The sequence below is a fragment of the Rhopalosiphum padi genome, chromosome 2 (assembly GCF_020882245.1).
Source record: "Rhopalosiphum padi isolate XX-2018 chromosome 2, ASM2088224v1, whole genome shotgun sequence".
NCBI lineage: Eukaryota > Metazoa > Arthropoda > Insecta > Hemiptera > Aphididae > Rhopalosiphum > Rhopalosiphum padi.
The window spans coordinates 43,995,348-44,016,485 of record NC_083598.1 but is presented as its reverse complement, the minus strand read 5'-3'; the positions used below and the strand labels follow the sequence as shown (position 1 = coordinate 44,016,485).

The 21,138-nt window shown below is 30.0% G+C and overlaps 3 protein-coding genes across 3 annotated transcripts; 2 read left to right on the top strand and 1 right to left on the bottom strand.

The window, feature by feature from the left end:
- Nucleotides 1-1,368: 1,368 nt before the first annotated feature.
- On the bottom strand, nt 1,369-9,826 carry LOC132921053 (zinc finger protein 624-like). Its single transcript, XM_060983873.1, has 3 exons — nt 9,754-9,826; nt 3,837-4,310; nt 1,369-3,772 (listed from the first exon to the last, which is right to left on the bottom strand). Exons 1-3 carry the CDS (start codon nt 9,756-9,758, stop codon nt 2,557-2,559), a joined length of 1,695 nt encoding a protein of 564 aa, XP_060839856.1. The 5' UTR covers nt 9,759-9,826; the 3' UTR covers nt 1,369-2,556.
- On the top strand, nt 5,768-7,902 carry LOC132921644 (uncharacterized). Its single transcript, XM_060984781.1, has 2 exons — nt 5,768-6,179; nt 6,293-7,902. The coding sequence occupies exons 1-2, from the start codon at nt 6,099-6,101 to the stop codon at nt 7,622-7,624; spliced, it is 1,413 nt and encodes a 470-aa protein (XP_060840764.1). The 5' UTR covers nt 5,768-6,098; the 3' UTR covers nt 7,625-7,902.
- Nucleotides 9,827-15,086: 5,260 nt separating the features above from the next.
- LOC132922127 (protein cornichon homolog 4) lies at nt 15,087-19,601 on the top strand. The gene is made up of 5 exons (XM_060985475.1): nt 15,087-15,492; nt 16,713-16,781; nt 17,252-17,364; nt 17,438-17,578; nt 18,720-19,601. The coding sequence occupies exons 1-5, from the start codon at nt 15,421-15,423 to the stop codon at nt 18,787-18,789; spliced, it is 465 nt and encodes a 154-aa protein (XP_060841458.1). The 5' UTR covers nt 15,087-15,420; the 3' UTR covers nt 18,790-19,601.
- The last annotated feature ends 1,537 nt before the right edge of the window (nt 19,602-21,138 follow it).

The following is a 21,138-nucleotide window of genomic DNA, read 5'->3' as shown; positions in this document are numbered from 1 at the left end:
CTTGTTTATTTTATTTTCAAAATACAGTGAAACCTGACTTAACAGACAAAATGACCGGGTCCCAGCAAAAAAATAGACACTCCAATGTATTTCGACCTGTCTATAATGGACTCTTTGTATTATTTGTATTACAGACAATGTAATATCAAATTATGTATATAAAAACTACAAAACAGCTTCAATACAGAGCGCTATTAAGTACACGTGAAAACACAGATTACCACCGATTGAATTATCCCTGATTTCGATAACGTTAATTGCGAGTACCTATTGAATTTATGAAGTTGAGATACAATTAAATAGAATTAAAAAAATAAAATTCAAAAATAAATTGTAATAATACATATAAAAGAAAACCATAAGTAATTTTAATGTTTTTATTCAGTTTCTATCGGTTTGCAGTCAAATTTTACATATTTTCTTAGCAATGGCACTTACTGTACTGCGTACATCTTTTAAGTTAAAACAAAAGGTGAACATTATTCGTTGTAAAGAGTCTAGCGGTTTGTCTATTTGTAAACATGCCGATAAATATGTAATATTGTATAATATGTAAAATATTTATATAATATACGTACAAAATTTTCATTTACCCTTAAACAGATATGTTTCTAATTTTACTTATAAAACACTGAAACCTGTCTATAACGGACAATATTATTTTGTTACCGTGACTGTCCGTTATATACAAGTTTCATTGTATATAAATAGGCTTGCCAGATTTTAAAACCGCCAAACCGGGACATCATATGATTAAATAACCTTTTTTTTTTTTAGTATAGTTAGTATAATTTTATGGAAATAATAAATATCCGTTATTTTATTTAAAATCAATAAACCAATACAATTTTTTTTACATAAACCACATTTATTAGTTCACATATTGTTTTCAGTCATACTGATAAGAAAATTACCACTAATGAGTTATTATTATAGTATAACATTAAACAACATTTAATTAATATGCATGCATAAAATAGAATATTTAGAATTATATTACATATAATTAGTCAAATAATTTATTTTAATTTTGAATACCTACATATATTTTACATTATCTCTTCAAATAGGTACAGTATTACTCCGTTTATCCAAACGCCTATCAACCGGCGGATGTCTATTTAACTGGATGAGAAAAAAGATTTAACGCCTTAAAAATTTATTTTTTTTTTAAATATGTTATTGTATTTATAGCTTATTCTTTTTCAGTTAAATATTATAGTAAAATTATGAACAAATAATTCTATTATAATACTGAAAATAATAAGCAATAAATACAATAACATATTTTTTTAAAAAAAAGAAATTTTTAAACTATTAAATCTTTTTTCTTGTCCAGTTAAATGGACGTCCGGTTGATAGGCGTTCGGATAATCGGAGTTCTACTGTACTTATGCATTACAAAATCAAAATAGTTCAATTTTACATTATTATGCTTACATAATATAATACAATATAAGTTTTTTTTTTTTTTAATGTACAGCTAAATTAATATAATATTAACAATTAAATAAATAAAAATTTATTTCACAAACAAATATTCTAAAAAAAAAAAAAATTATATTGGATTACGTTAAATCAATTTCAATTTAGGTATTATACATTTTTTTTCTATGTATAACCACAAAGAAATTAGTTTTACAATTGTTTAACCTTTTGTAACTCAAGTAGTCAAGTGGCTTAATACTTGTACCCACTACTCATACTACAGTATAAATATTTAATATGTAACTCAAAAGCATTTGATTTCTTTTAAGTAGTGCTCAAATAATATTTGCTGTTATATAAATTCGACAAAAATTAGCTCTAAATAAGTATAAAAGTTCTAACTTAAGAGGATATCATACCCTTGTGCATTATCTCCGTTGCACCAACACATAACTTAGACAATTGTATGTTGTGAAGAATCCATTTGACTCATTTATGTTTAATGCTTGAACTTTAAATTGAGTAATGAACATCTTAAAATATTTATTTGTGTACACTAACTTCGTGTCGAGCTAATGAACATATTTGTGGGTATGACTTAGTACATGATTTGCATTTGTATGGTCCTTCACCAGTATGCTGTCTTTTATGAACCGTTAGAGCAGTTCGACTTGTAATAGACTTTGGACAAATGTCACAATTGTATGGTTTTTAATCCAGATGAGTTAAATCATGATTTCTCAATAATACAAGTTTGCTAAATGCTTTGTCACATAATTGGCATACATATTGCTTCCATGTAGATTTTTCATGTGTAGTCTTGTGAACCTTGAGTTCTTTAGGGTTACTATAAGATTTATTACAAATATCACATGTGATTATCTTTATTCTTTTTTGTGTCTATTTAGAGATTGAACTGATGAATACGTTGGGTAACTCGAATTTACACTGGTTTGGCCTGACACCTGTGTGTTGATTTAAATGATAAGTAAAATTACGACGAGAAATAAAATGCTTTTTACATATGTTACAAATATATTGTTTAAAATCTTTATGAATTTTTTCATGTGCATATAAATTATGTTTATTTGCAAATTTTTTATTACATACTTTACATGTATGTTCTTTTCATTCTTTGTGTGTTTTTAAATGTACTCTGATACTAGGTTTACTGACAAAGTTTTTATGGCATTTGTCGCATTCAAACATTTTATTATCATAATGTGTTTTCTTATGTTTTTTAAAATCGATTAATTGAGTAAATTCATCTTCACAAATATTACACATGTAAGGCTTTTCTCCATTAGATTCTCTTTTATGACATATAAAACCAAAATAAGTTTTAAAACTTTTATAACACACAGCACATTTGTACGGTTTTAAACCCCTGTGCTTTTTCAAATGCTGTGCAAAAGATTGAAGTTTTGAAAATGATTTGCCACATTTAATACATGTATGAGGTTTGTATTTAAAATGGACATCCTGATGCATTTGCAAAGAATTCAATGATTCAAATTCTTCATCACATATGTTGCATTTATTTTTGAAAGAATGATGAGACCTTGTATGAATGTTGAGATACTTTAATTTAAAGAACATTTTTGAGCACAAAGAGCACTCAAATCTCTTGATGTTTTGATGCGAAAACAAGTGAGCTTCTAAATTAAACCTGGCATGAAAAAGTTTATTACAAACATAACACCGGTATGGTCTCTCACCTTTATGTAATCGTTGATGAGCAGCAAAGTGATAACAATTTATATGTGTTTTTAGACAAACACCACACTTGTATGGCCTGTCTTTTTTTGTTTTACTTTGTGTACTTGTATATTTACAAAAGCTCTTGAGTGTATAAAACTCATTGTAACATTCATCACATTCAAAATATACTGGTGATCTTGGTTTAAGCCTAACAGGGTATTTCGAAGACAAAATACCAATGTACTTACAACAGTTGGTACAATGATATGTATTAGGGTTTAGATGATCTATAATACTTGAACGATCATAAAATAATCTACTGCATTTTGAGCATTCATAAACTTTATCATTTTTATATTCTTTTGAATTACCTGAACTTGCATTAAATGATTCAGCCACATTAACAGATTCATGATGTACTGGAACAACAGAATTAACTGCATTTACAACATTTAAATCTGAATCAACATTATTTCTTGAATCAATACTATAAACTTTAGTTAATAAAAGATTTTCAATATTTGGTTGTTCAATTTGAACAACTGAACACCCCAATGAAATTTTGATAATTATTCCATTTTGAATAGGAACTCCACTGTCGTAATAACTTTTCTTTAATCCTTCAAGTGTGGTACTATTATTACTAAAAAAAAAAAAAAGTAACATTAAACAGTGAAAAAATTAAGTATAATCTTAATTTTGCATACCATAAATTACTATTACATTCATCAACATCAATTCTATTACGTTCTTGTTGGACAAATTGATTTTCAATCAATTGTATATTATGGTCTATATGAGATATCAAATGACTTTTAAGATCACCTAAATCCAAAAATTGCACACCACAAGTAGTACATTCAAATTTCTTGATATTTGCATGAAATGATTTGTGAACTTCTAAGTTGTATTTGTCATGAAGTTCCTTATTAAATATATTACACTGGTATTGATTTTTTTCATTGTGTAACTGTTCACTAACAGTTGAACAATCATCATCAATAGTAGGACAATCATCATTAAAATTTACTATTGGATTGGCACAATGAACATTTTTTTCTATTAATTGGGTGTCATTTATTTCTATTATACTTTCAAACATATAACCGTTAAGTTCATCTCTTTCAATTTTAACTGTACTTGTGCACTGGTTCACATAATTTGTTTCTTCATCAGAAATACTGGAAAATTAATTGTGATAAGTTAACAATAAAATGATAAAATAATAGTTAATAAATTATTTACCAATAATTACTGTTGTTTTCCGCCTCTATTTTAATGTTAATATCATTATTTATTAATTGTTGATTGTTTTCGGTTTCAACAATCATATTTTTATTTATAGGTATTATAGGTATTAAACCATCAAATTTCTCTAAATTTATTTGTGTATGTTTCTCCATTATAATTTTATACTGAAACATTTATAATAATATGGTATAAGAAGATATTTAGAAAAATATAGGAACATATAATATTGGGGTTAACCTTTAATAAAAAGTTGTTGTTTTTATAGACTACTGAACACCCGTATTAACCAATATTAACCTGAATAATAACGCCCAAACGTTTGTTTAAATATATTATTCCGGTGTTTGAACACCCGAATACATCCAGCACCCGAAACCCTAATAAATGATATAAGTGCGCCTCAAAAATTATTTTACAAAATGTGTGGTTCGCATACTAGAAAAGTTGGAAACTTCTGAACTAGACTATCAGATGTTGAGATGTCCGATTAAACGATTATGGGGTAAATGACAGGGGCGTAATTTGGGGTATTGCAGGGTTGCTTATGCATACCCAAAATTTATCAAGATCCAATTTGGCCTGACAATATTTTTCTGCGCCGTGCGAAAATTATTCTTTTTTTGTATATAATTGGTCTCAAAAATCGGTATCTTTGGCTATAAGTTGTAGTAGGTGTTAATAAACACATTTTTGACATATTTAATGTATTTGACCAGGCACCGGCAACTCAGAACTTTTTGCTGCGGCCCGCGGCCCTCCAATTATATTTTATGGTGTTTAAAATTTCAATTTTATATCTTAATTCTTAAATTGGTAAAAATAAAATTTAATCATGACTATTATATAACAATGTGCACATCTCATGAGATAAGTTATGAGCGAAAACGTAATCTTATTGTATATAATGTATATATCGTAATATATTTATATAATAATAATATTTTAATTTTGTATATGGTCCTCAATGAAAAACTGAAAAAAATTATGGCCCGTATAGGTAAAAAAGTTGCCGACCCTTATATTTGACTATACAAATGCTGACTTTCTTCATACGGGATAATGTTTTTTTATTTTTCATACTGTCTATAAAATATAAATAATTAAATTTAAAATAAAATAATGTAGATAGGTATTAACCTGGGATTATTAGGTATATATACAATAATGATATTATATTAAATCATTCGTTGCAACTCGTTTGCGCACAACTACAACACATTCACACACATGTACTGCAGTACAAATTATTAAATGTTTTATAGCAATATTATCTTATAAGTGTAGATTATATCATTGTGATTGTGAAGATTATATCATTTTGGATTTTCTAAACTACTTTTAGGATAGTTTTAGTAGGTATGGTTCAGTTTCAGTACAGTTGTGGCTATAGTCCATACCACGAGAGAACGCATACGGCGGCCGACCAAAACTCGTCATTTTCGCGCACGAGTGTCCCCTCCACTAAGCAGTCTTAAGCCGAAACAAGTCGATTGCTATCGGAGCTGGTCGGTTTTCGGTTGGCGCACGTGTATACAGGCTGATTGTTATTAGCTACGCAACTGACAACTGTTGATTCGTACGTCGCGCGTCGTTTACGTTACTGTCTTGTGTTTTTTTTACCAAGTATCTTAAGTTATTTTAATTTTTTTTTTGCGCCAGTGTTTGCGTTCTGTTTTATTTTGACTGTCTATTGTGTACGTTAATTTATTTTATCCAAAATGAGTCAAGAAGGTAGTGACAACACAGCCATCCAACAAGGAACTGCCGGTTCTCCAATGAAAAAAAACCCTCGTGGAAAAGTAAGCATTATTTTAACTATTATCATTGTATTATATTATACTGTACCATTTTTTTTTTTTGTAATATAGTATATTGTATTATATTATACTAATAATATAACTATTATTTTTAGTTTGTTGGATCTGGTCAAAAAATGATGATTGTCAATTTGTATAAAACCAAAATTGCACAACAATCAAGTGGAGATGGGCCAAAATTGACGGCGAAAGAAATGATAAAAAAAATATCCGAAGAATGTGGTATCGGACAACGGACTGTGAGCATTGCTCTGTCAGAATATCGCAACAAAGGAATCGTGACATCGCCAAACAAGACCAAAATTAGACCGAAAGTGACAGATAAAATTGACGAGTTCAACCAAAATGCTATCAGACAAAAAGTACATCAGTTTTGGCACAACCGTGAAATCCCGACATTAAATAAAATTTTAACAGCAATAAACGAAGATGATAGTTTGCCGGATTTTTCAAAAATGTCTTTGTACCGAGTACTAAAACATCTGAATTTTGAATATGTTCGTAAGTCTCGGAATAGCGCGTTAATTGAACGCAATGATATTGTATGTTGGCGTCGAAGATATTTGGAAAGCATTAAGCATTACCGTCAGTTGGGTAGACCAATATATTATTTGGATGAAACCTGGGTAAACGCAGGTGAAACTACAACACGTACATGGGTGGACAATACAGTGCAATCGACAAGGGACGCATTTCTACGGGGCCTTACAACAGGACAAAAGGCACCGTCTGGTAAGGGTAAGCGGCTCATTGTTGTGCACATCGGGTCATCAGACGGCTTTGTTGCTGGCGGTCTCCTATGCTTCGAGTCGAAAAAAAATACACAAGATTACCATGACGAAATGAACGGTGATACTTTTTACGAGTGGTTCAACAAGATTTTACCATTATTGAATGAAAATGCCGTGATCGTCATGGACAATGCGTCTTATCATTCGGTGAAGATGGACCCATGCCCCGTTATCTCCTGGAAAAAGGCAGATATTATCAACTGGCTCGAAAATAAAGGTGAGGTAGTTGATCATACAAAAGTTAAATCCCAATTATTGGAACGTGTTCAAGTTTTAAAGCCACAATACGATCTATATGTAATAGATGAATTAGCGAAAGCTGCTAATAAAACGGTGTTACGTTTGCCCCCATATCACTGCGAATTAAACCCAATAGAACTCGCGTGGTCATCGGTAAAAAATTATGTCCGTATGAATAATACGACATATAAATTACCAGATGTTCGTAAACTATTGGAAGAAGGCGTAGAACGGGTTACTCCAGGTATGTGGGAAAACTTTGTTTCCCATGTGATAAAAGAAGAAGAGAAATTTTGGAAAATTGATGTTGTATCTGATCAACTTCTGGACGAAGAACAAGGATCACATGTCTTAACGATTACAGGTGACACAAGTTCAGACTTCGATTCCGATTAAATCATTTGACAATAAAAAACATTTATTATAAAATGATTTAATTTGAATTCAGTTTATATATATTTTTAATTATGACTATATTACTGCAGTATTATTTATTATTTGTAAAAATTGTTGTACATATTGTTTTTAAATCAATCGTAAGATTTTGTACATATTATATATTTTTTAATTAATATTTTGACTATATTACTGCAGTATTATTTATTATTTGTAAAAATTGTTGTACATATTGTTTTTAAATCAATCGTAAGATTTTGTACATATTATATATTTTTTAATTAATATTTTGACTATATTACTGCAGTATTATTTATTATTTGTAAAAATTGTTGTACATATTGTTTTTAAATCAATCGTAAGATTTTGTACATATTATATATTTTTTAATTAATATTTTGACTATATTACTGCAGTATTATTTATTATTTGTAAAAATTGTTGTACATATTGTTTTTAAATCAATCGTAAGATTTTGTACATATTATATATTTTTTAATTAATATTTTGACTATATTACTGCAGTATTATTTATTATTTGTAAAAATTGTTGTACATATTGTTTTTACAATACAATTAATAAAATACTTATTTACAATTTCATAACCAAAAAAAAATTTTTTTTTGCTCCAAATACGCATCAACTGATATACGTGAATACGTGATTGCGCGAGCGCGTAATAGTTTAATTGTTTGAGCCGCTGTATACACTAATCAGCTGACTTTCGTATGCGTTCTCTGGTGGTATGGTGGGAGAAATTTGGCCTCGGAACGACGGAGCGCGATCATTTGGATGCGCGAGCCGTATGCGTTCTCTCGTGGTATGGACTATAGTGTGTTGGACGACTATTTAATATGGACGTAGAAATGTCTAATATTTTTGAAACTCAGCGAGGAAAACGATGTTTTAATATTGACAATTATAAATTTAGTGAGTATCGTGTTTTAATGAACGGAAATCTTAATTTTAGATGTACTAATAAAAAATGTCCTGTGAGTGTTATTGTTAATAAATTAAATAAAATAATAAAAGTAACCAACTTCCATAATCATGAAGAGTATAATAATCGAACCATGACGAGAGAAATAATCAGAAGTACTGTTCAACATAGTGCAGAAAACGATTTGTATATAAAACTAAACAAATTAATAACAAATAAATTTAAGTTTGAAACAGACAGTCCTAAGCCTGTTAAAGTGAGAAGGAAAATGTGTGCGTAAACGAGTTCTGACAATAGTGATTTTTGTCACAGGTAGCCAAAATATATGTGCGCAATCGAGTTGTAAAAAGGTAAAAGTGCGCAAACGAGTTGTAGCCAAATCATTATATTGATCTTATTAAATTTTTGAGCATAGTGAGAAAAATTTTTTTTGTAATAACTATTTTACGAGTATATTATAATATATTGGCCTCCTGGAAATTTTTTGGTCTGCTTTGTTGTTAGCATACCTTTTAAAAAGTTGAAATAACGCCCCTGGCAGATGAGAATTACTGTGTAAACTGTAAGTTATAGATATTTCCAAAAAGTAATTTTTGTGAATCAAAATTTATTATTGACACCTAAATAAAAGTAGTTATTAATTCTTCAATGGCTTTTTAACTTGACATTTAATATAGGTAGCTAATTATATATTTATTTCTACAAATTTATACTTTGTAATCAAAGAATAATTTTAAAAAAACATACTAATAATAAATAGTAGTTAACTTAAATTCCTATTGACTAGGATAAAATACGACTAACCAAATCAGTGGCAATAAAGTCCAACATTTTACCAATGACGCTATACACCTCTACATCAAATTTTGACACTCACCTAGGTTAATGTAAATTTGCACATTTAATGACTAAGGTGATACCTATTAAATTCTCCGTTGACAATAAATTGTAAATATATATTTTGGCGCAACTGAGTTAAATGTTGTGATAAAAAAATAAATTAACCAAAAATGTACAAGACTGTATAACAGTTGACTAAAAAAAAAAAAAAAATACTTGCTTTAGCTTAAACTAATACCCAGTTTACTTAGTGATGGGCTTGTGGTAAAACTAGGTTTATTTGTCAGTGTTAGTGTGCCTAACAATAACTTATTGTATAAATTATAATTTATAATTAAATATACTTACTTCATTTCTGGGTTTTATTTTAATGAAACTTCGGCGTCCTATGGTGATATTCAAAACCACGTGCCCGGTAAAAGAGTGACTGAGGGAGCGTTTAGCGTTTTGTTTATATTTGATTGTACATAGGTATATATGTATTGCATATGGCCGCCACTATTTTACGTTCCTATCGCCATCCCTCGCCACTGTGTTGCTATAGTATTGCCAACATGGTTTAAGACAGTGTTTCTCAACTTCTTTTATTCACGGAACCTTTGCAGGAGCTTGAACGTTTTGTGTAATCCCCATATAATTTTTGAAGCTATTCTATGTTAGAATCATAGTTCAAATCAAAAATATTATAAATTAATTTATATTTTCCGAAATTAAACCCTTAGGTTCCGTAGAACACCAGTTGGGAACACTGCAGATTTAAGACATGGGTCACCAAAATGGTGGCCCGCGGGCCGCATACGGCCTGCCAACACATTTTGTCCGGGTCGCAGACAAAGAATAAATAACACATATTACGACAAAACTATATGTGTTATGATTGTAAATTATTATTTTTGTAAAATATTATTGGTTTTTAAATAATGTAAAAATTTTTAGATTCCTTATGTGGACCTTCAAAAATATTAATTGGTGACCCCTGGTTTAAGGTATACAGGTTTGCAGCTATCGGTCGCGCTAAGTTGCATTGATAGCTTGCTACTGCGGTCAGAACTCGTAACGGGTTTAGTACATAATTCCACCACACCTGTAGAGCGCTAGTAGTATGTAGGGTCATTACTCATTACAGTAAGTTGTTTTTTTTTTTTTATATAAATTATGGCGTTTATTGAAAATTTACAATCTGTACATTATATACAATAAGTAAATATGATATAAGAATAATATAAAATGACTTTGAGTGACATGAAGGAAGACTCGCAGTCGAGTCACCTTTTACAAAGAATTAAAAATAAAAAAAAAATGTTTATGACTTCTATAAATTTATTTTAATGGTTAAGCAGATCTCTGCACCAGTTGCGTTTGAGACGTCTTGTGGGGTTGTCTGGAAGAGTTTTTGAGGCCAGTTGAAAGATGAGGTGGTTGTGGTTCATGAAGAGATTCCCATGAAATCTTTTGTAGAAATTGGTGGCTGTGTCGTGGACGGTTTTGATTTGGAGGTTATCATGGAGTAATTTGTTCGTTACGTACCATGGGGCTTTGGCAATGATACGTAGACAAATTGATTGGAATACTTGGATCGTGTTTGCATTTGATTTTTTGGTGGGGCCCCATAGTACGATGCCGTAGGTCCATAAGGGTCGGAGGAGGCATTTGTATATAAGGATTTTGTTTTGAATGTTGGTGTTAGATCTTAGTAAGGGTCTAAGTAGGTGAAGTCTACTATTTAATGTGAGTTTTCTGTCAAGTGTGAGACCGAGATATTTGACAATCGTGCAATGAGGAATAGTGGAATTATTCATGATGATCGGCGGACAGTCATGTGGTCTTAAGGAAAAGGTTATATGCAATGACTGGATTTCATTGATTTTAATTCCCCATTTATTGAACCAAGGCATAAGGATGTTTAGGTGAGTTTGGATTTGATGGCTGGCAAAGATAGGGTCAACACTTGAGGCAAGTATGGCTGTGTCATCGGCGTTATTTCCAATGAGAGTGAACTGACTAACTGGGATATCAGCAGTGTAAAAAATGTAGAGAAATGGGGCGATGTCGCTGCCTTGCGGAACGTCAGCTTGAACTTCATGGTGAGTTGATAGTCTGGTGTTTATTCTGACTCTGAACGATCTGTTTTCGAGGTATGACTTTAAGAGTAGATAGTAGGGGGCTGGGAATATTTTTTTAAGTTTGAACAATAGTCCATGGTGCCAAACGGTATCAAAAGCCTTCGCAACGTCTAGGAAAACTCCTGCACAGTATTTTTTTATTCAAGTGCCGAGGAGACGAAATCGGTTACGCGGTGAAGTTGATGGGTGGTTGAGTGTCTAGAACGGAAGCCAAACTGAATGTCAGGCAGAATATTTTCATTTTGTACTATTGGCATAAGCCTTTTTAGTATTATTTTTTCAAACATTTTACCAAATGCCGGCAGGAGACTGATTGGCCTGTACGAGGAAGGGCTGTTTGAAGGTTTTCCTGGCTTCAATATTGTTATGATGATTGAATTCTTCCAAGTGGGAGGGAAATAAGATAGGCGAAGTAGGGCATTGAATATATAAGTCAACCAAATAATTGATTTTGGAGGAAGGTTTTTGATGATTTTATTTGAGATTTGATCGTGTCCGGATGACTTGTTGTTTTTCAGGTTTTTGATAATGTTGGAGACTTCAGCAGGAGTTGTGTGCTTGGCTGGTAGGGCCATTGGTAGTGGAGAGATGAGATATGTTTCAACTAAGTCAATGTGATTTTGACTAGGAAGAGAAGAATGTGGCTGGAATGAGTCAGCGAGGTGAGAAGCTAATAGATCAGCTTTGTCTTGATCGTCGACTGCTAATGAGTTGTCATCACGGAGTAGTGGTGGAAGTGTTTCCTTATGTTGTAGAAGAGATTTGGTTTTTTTCCAAAGTGTGCCATTGTTTGGAGAAAGAGAAGCAAGGTGAGATTTGTAAAGTTCATTTTTGTGGGTCTTGAGGAGAGATTTAAGTTTATTAGATAGTGAATTGTATTTGCGCCTGTCCTCAGGGTAGTGGGAATGTTGCCAGCGATTGCGGGCTCTGCGTTTTTCAGTTATAAGTTGTCTGATTTCAGGTGTGATAAGATGGTCAGACTTCGGACCGTGTAACGGAACTGAGGCATTTTTTTTGCATTGAGAATAGTTTCTGTAAAAGTGCTTATAGCATTGTCAATGTCTGCGTGGGATTTTAGCTTGATGTTGAGATTAGTGTTGCAAGTCATAATGGTACGAAACCTTAGCCAGATTATTTTGGAAGAATTATTATTGTTGTGCGATGAAATTGAGGCATTTATTTGAATCAATACCGGAGTGTGGTCCGATGCTGGATCATTTAGGTTAGTTAGCTTTGATTGAAAATGATTAGGGAGACTAGAGATGAAGAAGTCGAGAAAATCAGGGTTGCGGTCTCGGTGAGAAGGCCAGTAGGTTGCTGCACGTGGTGCAAGTACTTTGGCGTTTTTGGTTATGATGAGTTCTGAAGAGAGCGGCCTCGAGTGTTGATTGTTGAGTAGCCCCAACAGTGGTGTTTAGCGTTAAAATCGGCTCCGAGTAGGAATGAATGATTAATCTGTGTTAGATATACAAGGAGTTAATTTTCAGGGAATTTTCGGCCTGGGGGGAGATAAGCAGATGCAATGGAAACCGGAATAGAGTTAATAAGCAAAGAAGTGTCGACTATTTGCATGTCGATCGATGTACAAGGAGGAGATGGAGTGTGCGCTATTTTACTAGAGATGATTAACGCTGCCCCACCATGAGCGGTGCCGTCTGGGTGGTCTGCTCTCAGAATGTTTTATCCATATATTTTTAAGGTCGATTTATTTGTAAGATGTGTTTCAGTAATCATGGCTATGTCGACTTGATTTTCAATTAATGATAGTTGTAGTTCGTTTATATTGTTTAGTATACCGTTTGCATTCCATAATAAAATGGTGATAGGTTTAATCAGATAATTAGCGTCCATCCTTGATGAGTTTCTCTATGACCGTCGTGAGTAGCGAGATCATGGGGTTGATTAATGACTTTAGTTCATTAATGAAGGAAGAAAGTTGATTGGTTAGGTTATTTTCGGCAGGTACATCATTTTTGGACCAGTGGTTTCTATGATTTCCCGGTAGTATGCTGACGGTTGGAAAGAGGTGGAAAGTTTTGAGAATTGGGGATCTCTTGAGTAGTATTTGTTTCAGAGGACAATTGATGAACTTTTTTATTTCTTTGTGAAGGATTAAGATGTAGTTTTCTGTATTTCAGTAGGTCTTTGTGTGTTTGGCAGCCTCTATAATTTGCCGGATGCGAGACACTGCATAGAGCGCATTTGGCTGGTTCAGTACGGTCTTTTTAACATTGAGTTGATTCGTGGTTGTTACTATACTCGCCGCGGAATAAGAACGTACCTCGTCGCGCCGGCGGCAGACCAGTTCCCCACCGCAACCTTGTCATAGTTAGGCACCACTAATATTGCATATAGAACGTCGATATTAATTAACTATTAATTATTATACACCGCGCTCAAGTGACGACGCGTACGAGTGTAAGACATGACCGTTATTTAAAATGTTTACTATTTGTAAAATAATAACTTAGCGCAAGTGTCGCAGTGGTCTGGATCCACCCCTGCTTATTTCTTTCATAAATATATAAATAAATGTTATTATTTAAATAACATTACGATGTAATATTATTTTTTATAAATTATAATAATAATTGTACATATTATATAAGGTAGATAGAACACATACTCAATTATAACCTTTTAATGTAATTCATAAAATATCTATAATAATTTACTATTTAGGCAATTGGCTGGGCCTGAAGGTTATTTAAAGTGTTAAAGATGATAAGTTTTTTTTTAATTTCCCTATTACCATCCCTTAATAATATATAATATATGAATAAATATATTTATTACTTATATTAAATGTATGATCATAAATTCTATCATGTAGGATATTATACCATAGACATAAACCTACCAACAGTACCAACAGTAAAATATGGCCCTACTTACTACTAGCGATTTATGCATGTGGTGAAAATATGAACTACTGAACCGTAACGCAATCTGACCGGGTAGATCTGTTGAGTCATGGTATGTACATCTATTAAAAATTAAAAGTAAATAGCTTAGATCATATACTATGGATGTAGCTATGCGTTTACTGAATTGTGTCCAACATCATCCCCACCACCTTCAAAATTTCACGGTACACGACAGAAATGCGCATGCCCAGAAATCTATACGAATGATACTGTTATACTGATAAGTGATTTCAGGACTTCGGGCATGCGCATTAGCGTCGTGTACCGTGAAATTTTAAAGATAGTGGGGATGATGTTGGACACAATTCGGTGCTAGAGCAATTATACGCATGACTACATCCATAGTATATGATCTAAGGTAAATAGGTAAATATTTATATCGATTTTAAATTGTGTTTAAAACTATGAAAAGATCTACCCGGTCGTATGTAAATTGAGAATGTTTAAAATCTCGAGAACTCGAATAATATCGTACCACGGACTAGGTATACCATATACCATGGTTGAGTTGTGACCATTACTCGACCACGATGGCTGACAATCAAAACCACGGTCTTAGAAGATATCTTCTAAGACCGTGATAATACCGGAGAATAATGATAACACGATTATTGTATTATCACCAAACAATGATTTATCAACACTCGGTTTTTTTTTTGTCATCTTATTTTGCATCATTTTAATATTTATTGTTTTTTAAATTTTTTGACCAACGTTCGTTCTTTTTGTTTTTCTTGCGTGTAAATAAATTCATTTCACGTCAATATAGTCTTTTCAACGTTCGTATGTTTTATCAGACCATACTGAATACCGATCGAGTTTCGCGTTTTACTTGTGGCCGTCGGGTGCTCGAGGTGTAATTTTCAAGAATGCTGTGAATCTCGTTTAGCAGTTATTTTGCATACCTATTGTATCATTTCAAACCGCCGAGGAAAAACGTCTTGAGATAAAGCACTGATATTATAATGTGGGAAATTTTGATTTACGCGTTTTCCATGTTCATGACCGGAGCATTGTTATTCCTCATGGTTTACTCTGTATCCTTTTATCAGCCACCATATTATTATTGTCTTCTGCTTTGCTTATCTAATAGTGTATTTTAATGTTTGTTTACTATATTAAAAAAGGCACTTGTTAAGTATGCTGCTTATACTTAACTTTATATCTACCAGTAGGTATGTCATAGTCTATGGCCTAATAAGATGTATATTAATCTATTAGTAATTACATTAGTTGAAATTAGAACTGAAAACTAAGTATTAATAATTCGAGAAGTATTTTAATCGTATTTACTCTATATGTGTGGAACAATTTGTAAATTAATGTGACATAATTCTTTTATCAGCATCAGCGATCATCTTAGTCTTCTGCCACAATCTATCATATAAAACTTTAATTCAAGTTTGTTATTTCTGTGATCAAACTATCGGTTTGGTTGATTAATATCTTAGAGTATACACTTCATTGTCGGTATGTGTTTTGTTTGTTTTGTGACTACTAAAAATCTAAATTTACTCATTAATGAGATAATTATACCGTTGCATAATTTATGACGAAGACACTTGCTAGACATATTTAAATGAAAGTGAACTGTAACTAACAATAGGTATTTACAACAAAAGTGAAATGATATGCTAAGGCTCATTAAAATAATATTCTAAAAATAAGGAATTTTAACGACTTTAAGTAGGTACCTAAATTGTACAAACGAAGTCGCTAAAGATATTTTTCATTTTAAATAAATAAACGTTCAGTTATACCTAATTCTAAAAGTTCACAACAAAACAGAATTAATAAAATTAATTTATGATTTTTTTTATAGGTAATATTTTCAATGTAGGTATAACACTCAGCAATAGTTCCAAATAAAAAAAAAAAAAATTGGAACGGTTGATAAGTGGTGAGATGAACTGGACTGGTTATAGCATACTTAACTTATACCATAAATAATTAATGTCACAATAGTCATCTACCAATGTTAACAATATTATATTAATATGGTTTAAGTATATTTTATTTTATTTTAAGTTTTTTTATTGCACTGTTCATTTATGTTGAACAATAATTGAATGTGATAAAAGACACGATTCATAAAGTGAAGAAGCCTCCATTGAATGAACTCTAGTAATATTTTTAAAAATTTCTATTATCTTGTGTTATTATTTCTGTAAGTAATTGGGTATATTTATTTTATTATATTTGTATAATGTATAGTTTGTATCCTATTATTATTTTCCTTAGCAATTATTTTATAAAGATTATAACACTGTCAGATCTCGAATGTGATTATTTAAATGCTCAAGAATGTTGTAACAGACTGAATTTTGTAAGTAAACATATTAACTGTTCACTTTTAAGTGTTTAAAAAGAAATAATGAAAACACGAGATAAAAATCTTATCTATAGAATGAAGATGTTTCAAGCCTATTTCTACTAAATATTTAAATTAATATTGAATTGTTTAATACTTTTTTTCTATAGTTAAACTTTTATATGATACAAATAACTAATAATTTATTATTCAATATTAATAGAAGCCAGATTTTCATTGATGAAGTATTTATTTTTATTCACTTAAAAGTATTAAAATAATTAGTTTTTGAGATATGATATCTGTTTATGATTCTGCAAGGTTTTTGTAAAAGTTTTTATTATTTCTTTTTCTTTTTTTTCAGTACAAAAATTATTATCCATACTGTATAAAAATCAGCAGTCTTAAATGTTTTTATTTTAAATATTTTTTAATTAATTTTTTTTTATTAATACTTTTATTGTAATACATACTTTTTTTTTCAGTGGGTACGACCAAAAATTGTTGCACAAACTATAATAGTTATAGGATTTTTGACTGATAGCAATTTGTGGATGGCCCTTGTAAATATTCCAGCTGCTGCATGGGTCATTTATGAGTAAGTATTTGATTAATATTAAAACTTAAAAGGCAAATTTTTTTAAAGAATTATTTTGTAATAATATTTATAGGTTTGTCACTATACCTAGAGGAAATACAGGTTTATTTGACCCAACCGAGATTCACCACCGTGGCCAATTAAAGAAGCATATGCGTAATTTTGTAATATTTACCGGATGGTATCTTATTACGTTTTTCTTCTATTTATACTTGTAAGTAAAAAGTGATTTATACAGTTAAAACAGAATCTTATTCTTATTTATAAGATACTTTTTTTACCGCTAGTGCCCATAGTTGATCATTACCACCTCACCATATGACTGCTGGTGACATTAAATTAATATGGTTTTAAATTATTAACTTTTCTACGGTGCTACTACAATAATGTACCTATTATAAAAAGAGCAGTGGCATAGTGTGAATAATTACAATTCATTTGATGTAATATACATTATTATTTTTTAAGTATAATACAGTAGACGCCGCATATAAGACTCACTTTGGCACCAGTACAAAGTGAGTCTTATAACCAAATGAATCTTATAGGTGGTCGGAAAATTTTTTTTTTAATTACATATTGATGAATTTTATTTTACTACATATTTAATCTACTTTAATATAATATTACATACAATAACTGCAAAAAATGTGAAATTTGATAAAAACCAGAAGTAGCCCCCAAAAATATGTAATTTTTGAAAACCAATTTATTTTTAAATTTTAACAAAAAATATTTATTTTTTATCATTTTTTGTTATGAAGTTTGAGTCTTATAACTGAATTTTTAATTATGTTTTTCAATATATCCCGAACGTTCCAGACGATTTTGATTCTAATAAGCAACTGAACCTTATATCCGTGAGTCTTATAAGCGGTGTCCACTGTAATATAATCAATGTTATATAAAATTAAAAATAATATGGAAAGATATGTTTGGCATGCTGATAAACTATATTTCATGACTGCTGGTGACATATGACAGTTAACATTAAATTGTTAGGATTAGAAATCTTATTATAATAACTATATTTATTATTATAATTTGTAATAACTAATAGAGTATTGATTATGAGTATATTAAACTATGTATTTTGATGAGATGTTTTGAAATATTTATTGATTAATATTTATAACTCATTAACTTTTGAAAGCAATGTATAAGTATTGTTAAATCAGAAACTTAGAAACATAAATATATATTAATTATTTTGATTTAACAATTTTTACTGATATTATTTAATACATTAGAATTTATTGCAATTAATATAATTATTGAATATTTTTAGTATGTTTATATGTTTAATTGATACCATCCAAATGGTTTTATTAATAAAATAATTTTATTTGTTTTAGCATGATATTGGCTATACTAAAAGGCAATCCCTTGGAGACTGAAGCGCCTCAGCACGTCAACAAATTCTAGTCTTTATTTTGCACATCCTAACATTTAATATAAGATTTTTTTTTGTGTTATTTAAGTTTTTATGTAAACATTTGTTTGATATTTTTAATAATATGCTTACTACATTGTAACATCGTTGATTTTATTATATACAGATGTATTTAAGTTATACCACTACAAAACTGGGCCAACTGGTTTATTTCTAGCAATAATAAGTGTGTATCCTATAATACCTATAATATAAATAGAGCAAAATGTATATTATGGTACAGTGTTATAGAATGACTGGGGAGTTCTGGTCTTAAATTGTGGTTTTTCTGTTTATTATAAAATCAATAGTTCTGCCTACTCTAAAAACAATTATTTATATTTATATTATTTTGTTTTAAGAACATTGATAATGTTAATTAGATTAAACATTTTATACAGTATACATGACTCATCACGTTTATATATCTGGTTCAGCAAGATGATATACTGATTATGTGCATTATCACGCGACACCCTACCATTGAGACCAGTTTTCTATGCAAAGGTATCACATGAGTACATGACAATGCACAGTAGAACTGAAATTAAGGCCACGGTGTGTTCTCTTGCTGGGCAGGGTATAATTGTAATTTTTATCACTTTGATGTATTACCATATTATTTCATAACTTATTGCTATGAGTTAATAAGTATAATATTTAATTAAGGTTAAGAATATATTTATAATAATGATTAAAAGTAATTGAATAATTTTTTAATTTCAACACTATAAAGTATTGATGTTAATTGAATATTTTAAATTTAAATAATGAAGAATTTAACAAAATAAAAGATTCAATATTATATTTTTGTATTTTTATAACATTTGAAAAGGTAAAATGTAGAATAGAATATAACAAAGAAGAGCTTAGTGTACTATTTATTAATTCATTTAAAACAATTAATTTAGTAACTAATTTTTAGTCTGTTCTTAATTTAATACAAATGGGGCTAAGGGGCTGTCAATTTAATGTAATAAGTACTGTTGTATGAATTAAAAGTTGGCATATAGCTTAGTTTAAATTGTTATTATCGTTTAAAATAATAATTGTGTTATTAATAAAAATATTATTCTTTTTATTTCTTTATAATACTTAAAAGTAGTATAGAATGAATTTTATTTGTATTTTCATTCATTGGCCACAACAATCTAGAAAATAATATTTAGATTATTCACTATTGTTAAATTGTGAAAAAAAAATATTTGAAGAAAATATGCAAAATTAATTTGTATGTAATATGTGATAATTTAAAACTAATTTTAACTAGTATTATTTCATTTTTTTTTGAAATTTACAAAAAACATGCAAATGCTGAATTACTCATAATGATACATTAAATTCATATAGCCTTTATATAATTAAATAAATTATTTATTAATACAAATAATAAATTTCCAAAAATTAGTCAATAATGTTTTGAACTAAAACTTGTAATAATAAACAAAAATTATATTTATATATTCAATATTATATTTTGACCAATTTAATTTTTATGTATTTAGGGGTACCCTAAACGTACTAATGTACATTATTATTTATTTATTAAATTTATTTAGGTACCTATCACCTATAATTGTTGCCGGACCGCATTAACAATCTCTAAATATATATTATATAGGACGTCGTATAGGCACGTAATGAATCAATAGTAAGATAATGGTCTCAATTAAACATGATTTAATGGTCCGTGATTGGTCCATTACATTTTAGTGAACCATTAAATTAATTAATTTTACGTAATCCGGCATAATTTAAACACTGTACATTTGTATGTATGATATATGTGTTTTACAATCGGACTAATCGGAGAAAAATCAATAAAAATACAATTACACCATAATAATTATTTTCGTATTTTTGTTGTCTACCTACCTATACTATATTAATTTACCCAATTACGATTACCTGTGTTAGGTAGGTATGTTCAAATCAGGACTAATAGGCGGCGGCGACTATTTACTGTATTTTATTTCGTTTAAAACGTAAAAGTACACATTGTCGTTTCTGATGATAATTCCGCAATAAATGCCCTCGAATACCCGTAAAAAATCTATTATTTAAATTTGTCATTTGAACTACCTACGCATTTTTGCATATTTATATATAAAATGTACAATACTCGTTCTAAGACATCAAATAATTTAAATATAGTACAACTTAGAGAGTAAAACATGCTACCTATTCAGTTAGGAATGGAAAGATTCACAAACAGTTGTACGCATGGTAGAATTAGAAAATTCTGCCCAAATAGATAGTAGAAATAAACTAGGTTAGGTGTACCTAACCTAGCATTACCATAAATTGCGCTAAATTATAAAATTAAAAAAAAAGTTTAAGTT

Coding starts and splice junctions, on each gene's coding strand:
- LOC132922127 (XM_060985475.1), top strand. CDS start 15,421: ATGTGGGAAATTTTGATTTACGCGTTTTCCATGTTCATGACCGGAGCA. Junction 15,493..16,712: donor TATTCCTCATGGTTTACTCT/GTATCCTTTTAT, acceptor TATTTTATAAAG/ATTATAACACTGTCAGATCT. Junction 17,365..17,437: donor GCTGCATGGGTCATTTATGA/GTAAGTATTTGA, acceptor TAATATTTATAG/GTTTGTCACTATACCTAGAG.
- LOC132921644 (XM_060984781.1), top strand. CDS start 6,099: ATGAGTCAAGAAGGTAGTGACAACACAGCCATCCAACAAGGAACTGCC. Junction 6,180..6,292: donor AAAAAAACCCTCGTGGAAAA/GTAAGCATTATT, acceptor TATTATTTTTAG/TTTGTTGGATCTGGTCAAAA.
- LOC132921053 (XM_060983873.1), bottom strand. Junction 3,773..3,836: donor GAATGTAATAGTAATTTATG/GTATGCAAAATT, acceptor TTTTTTTTTTAG/TAATAATAGTACCACACTTG.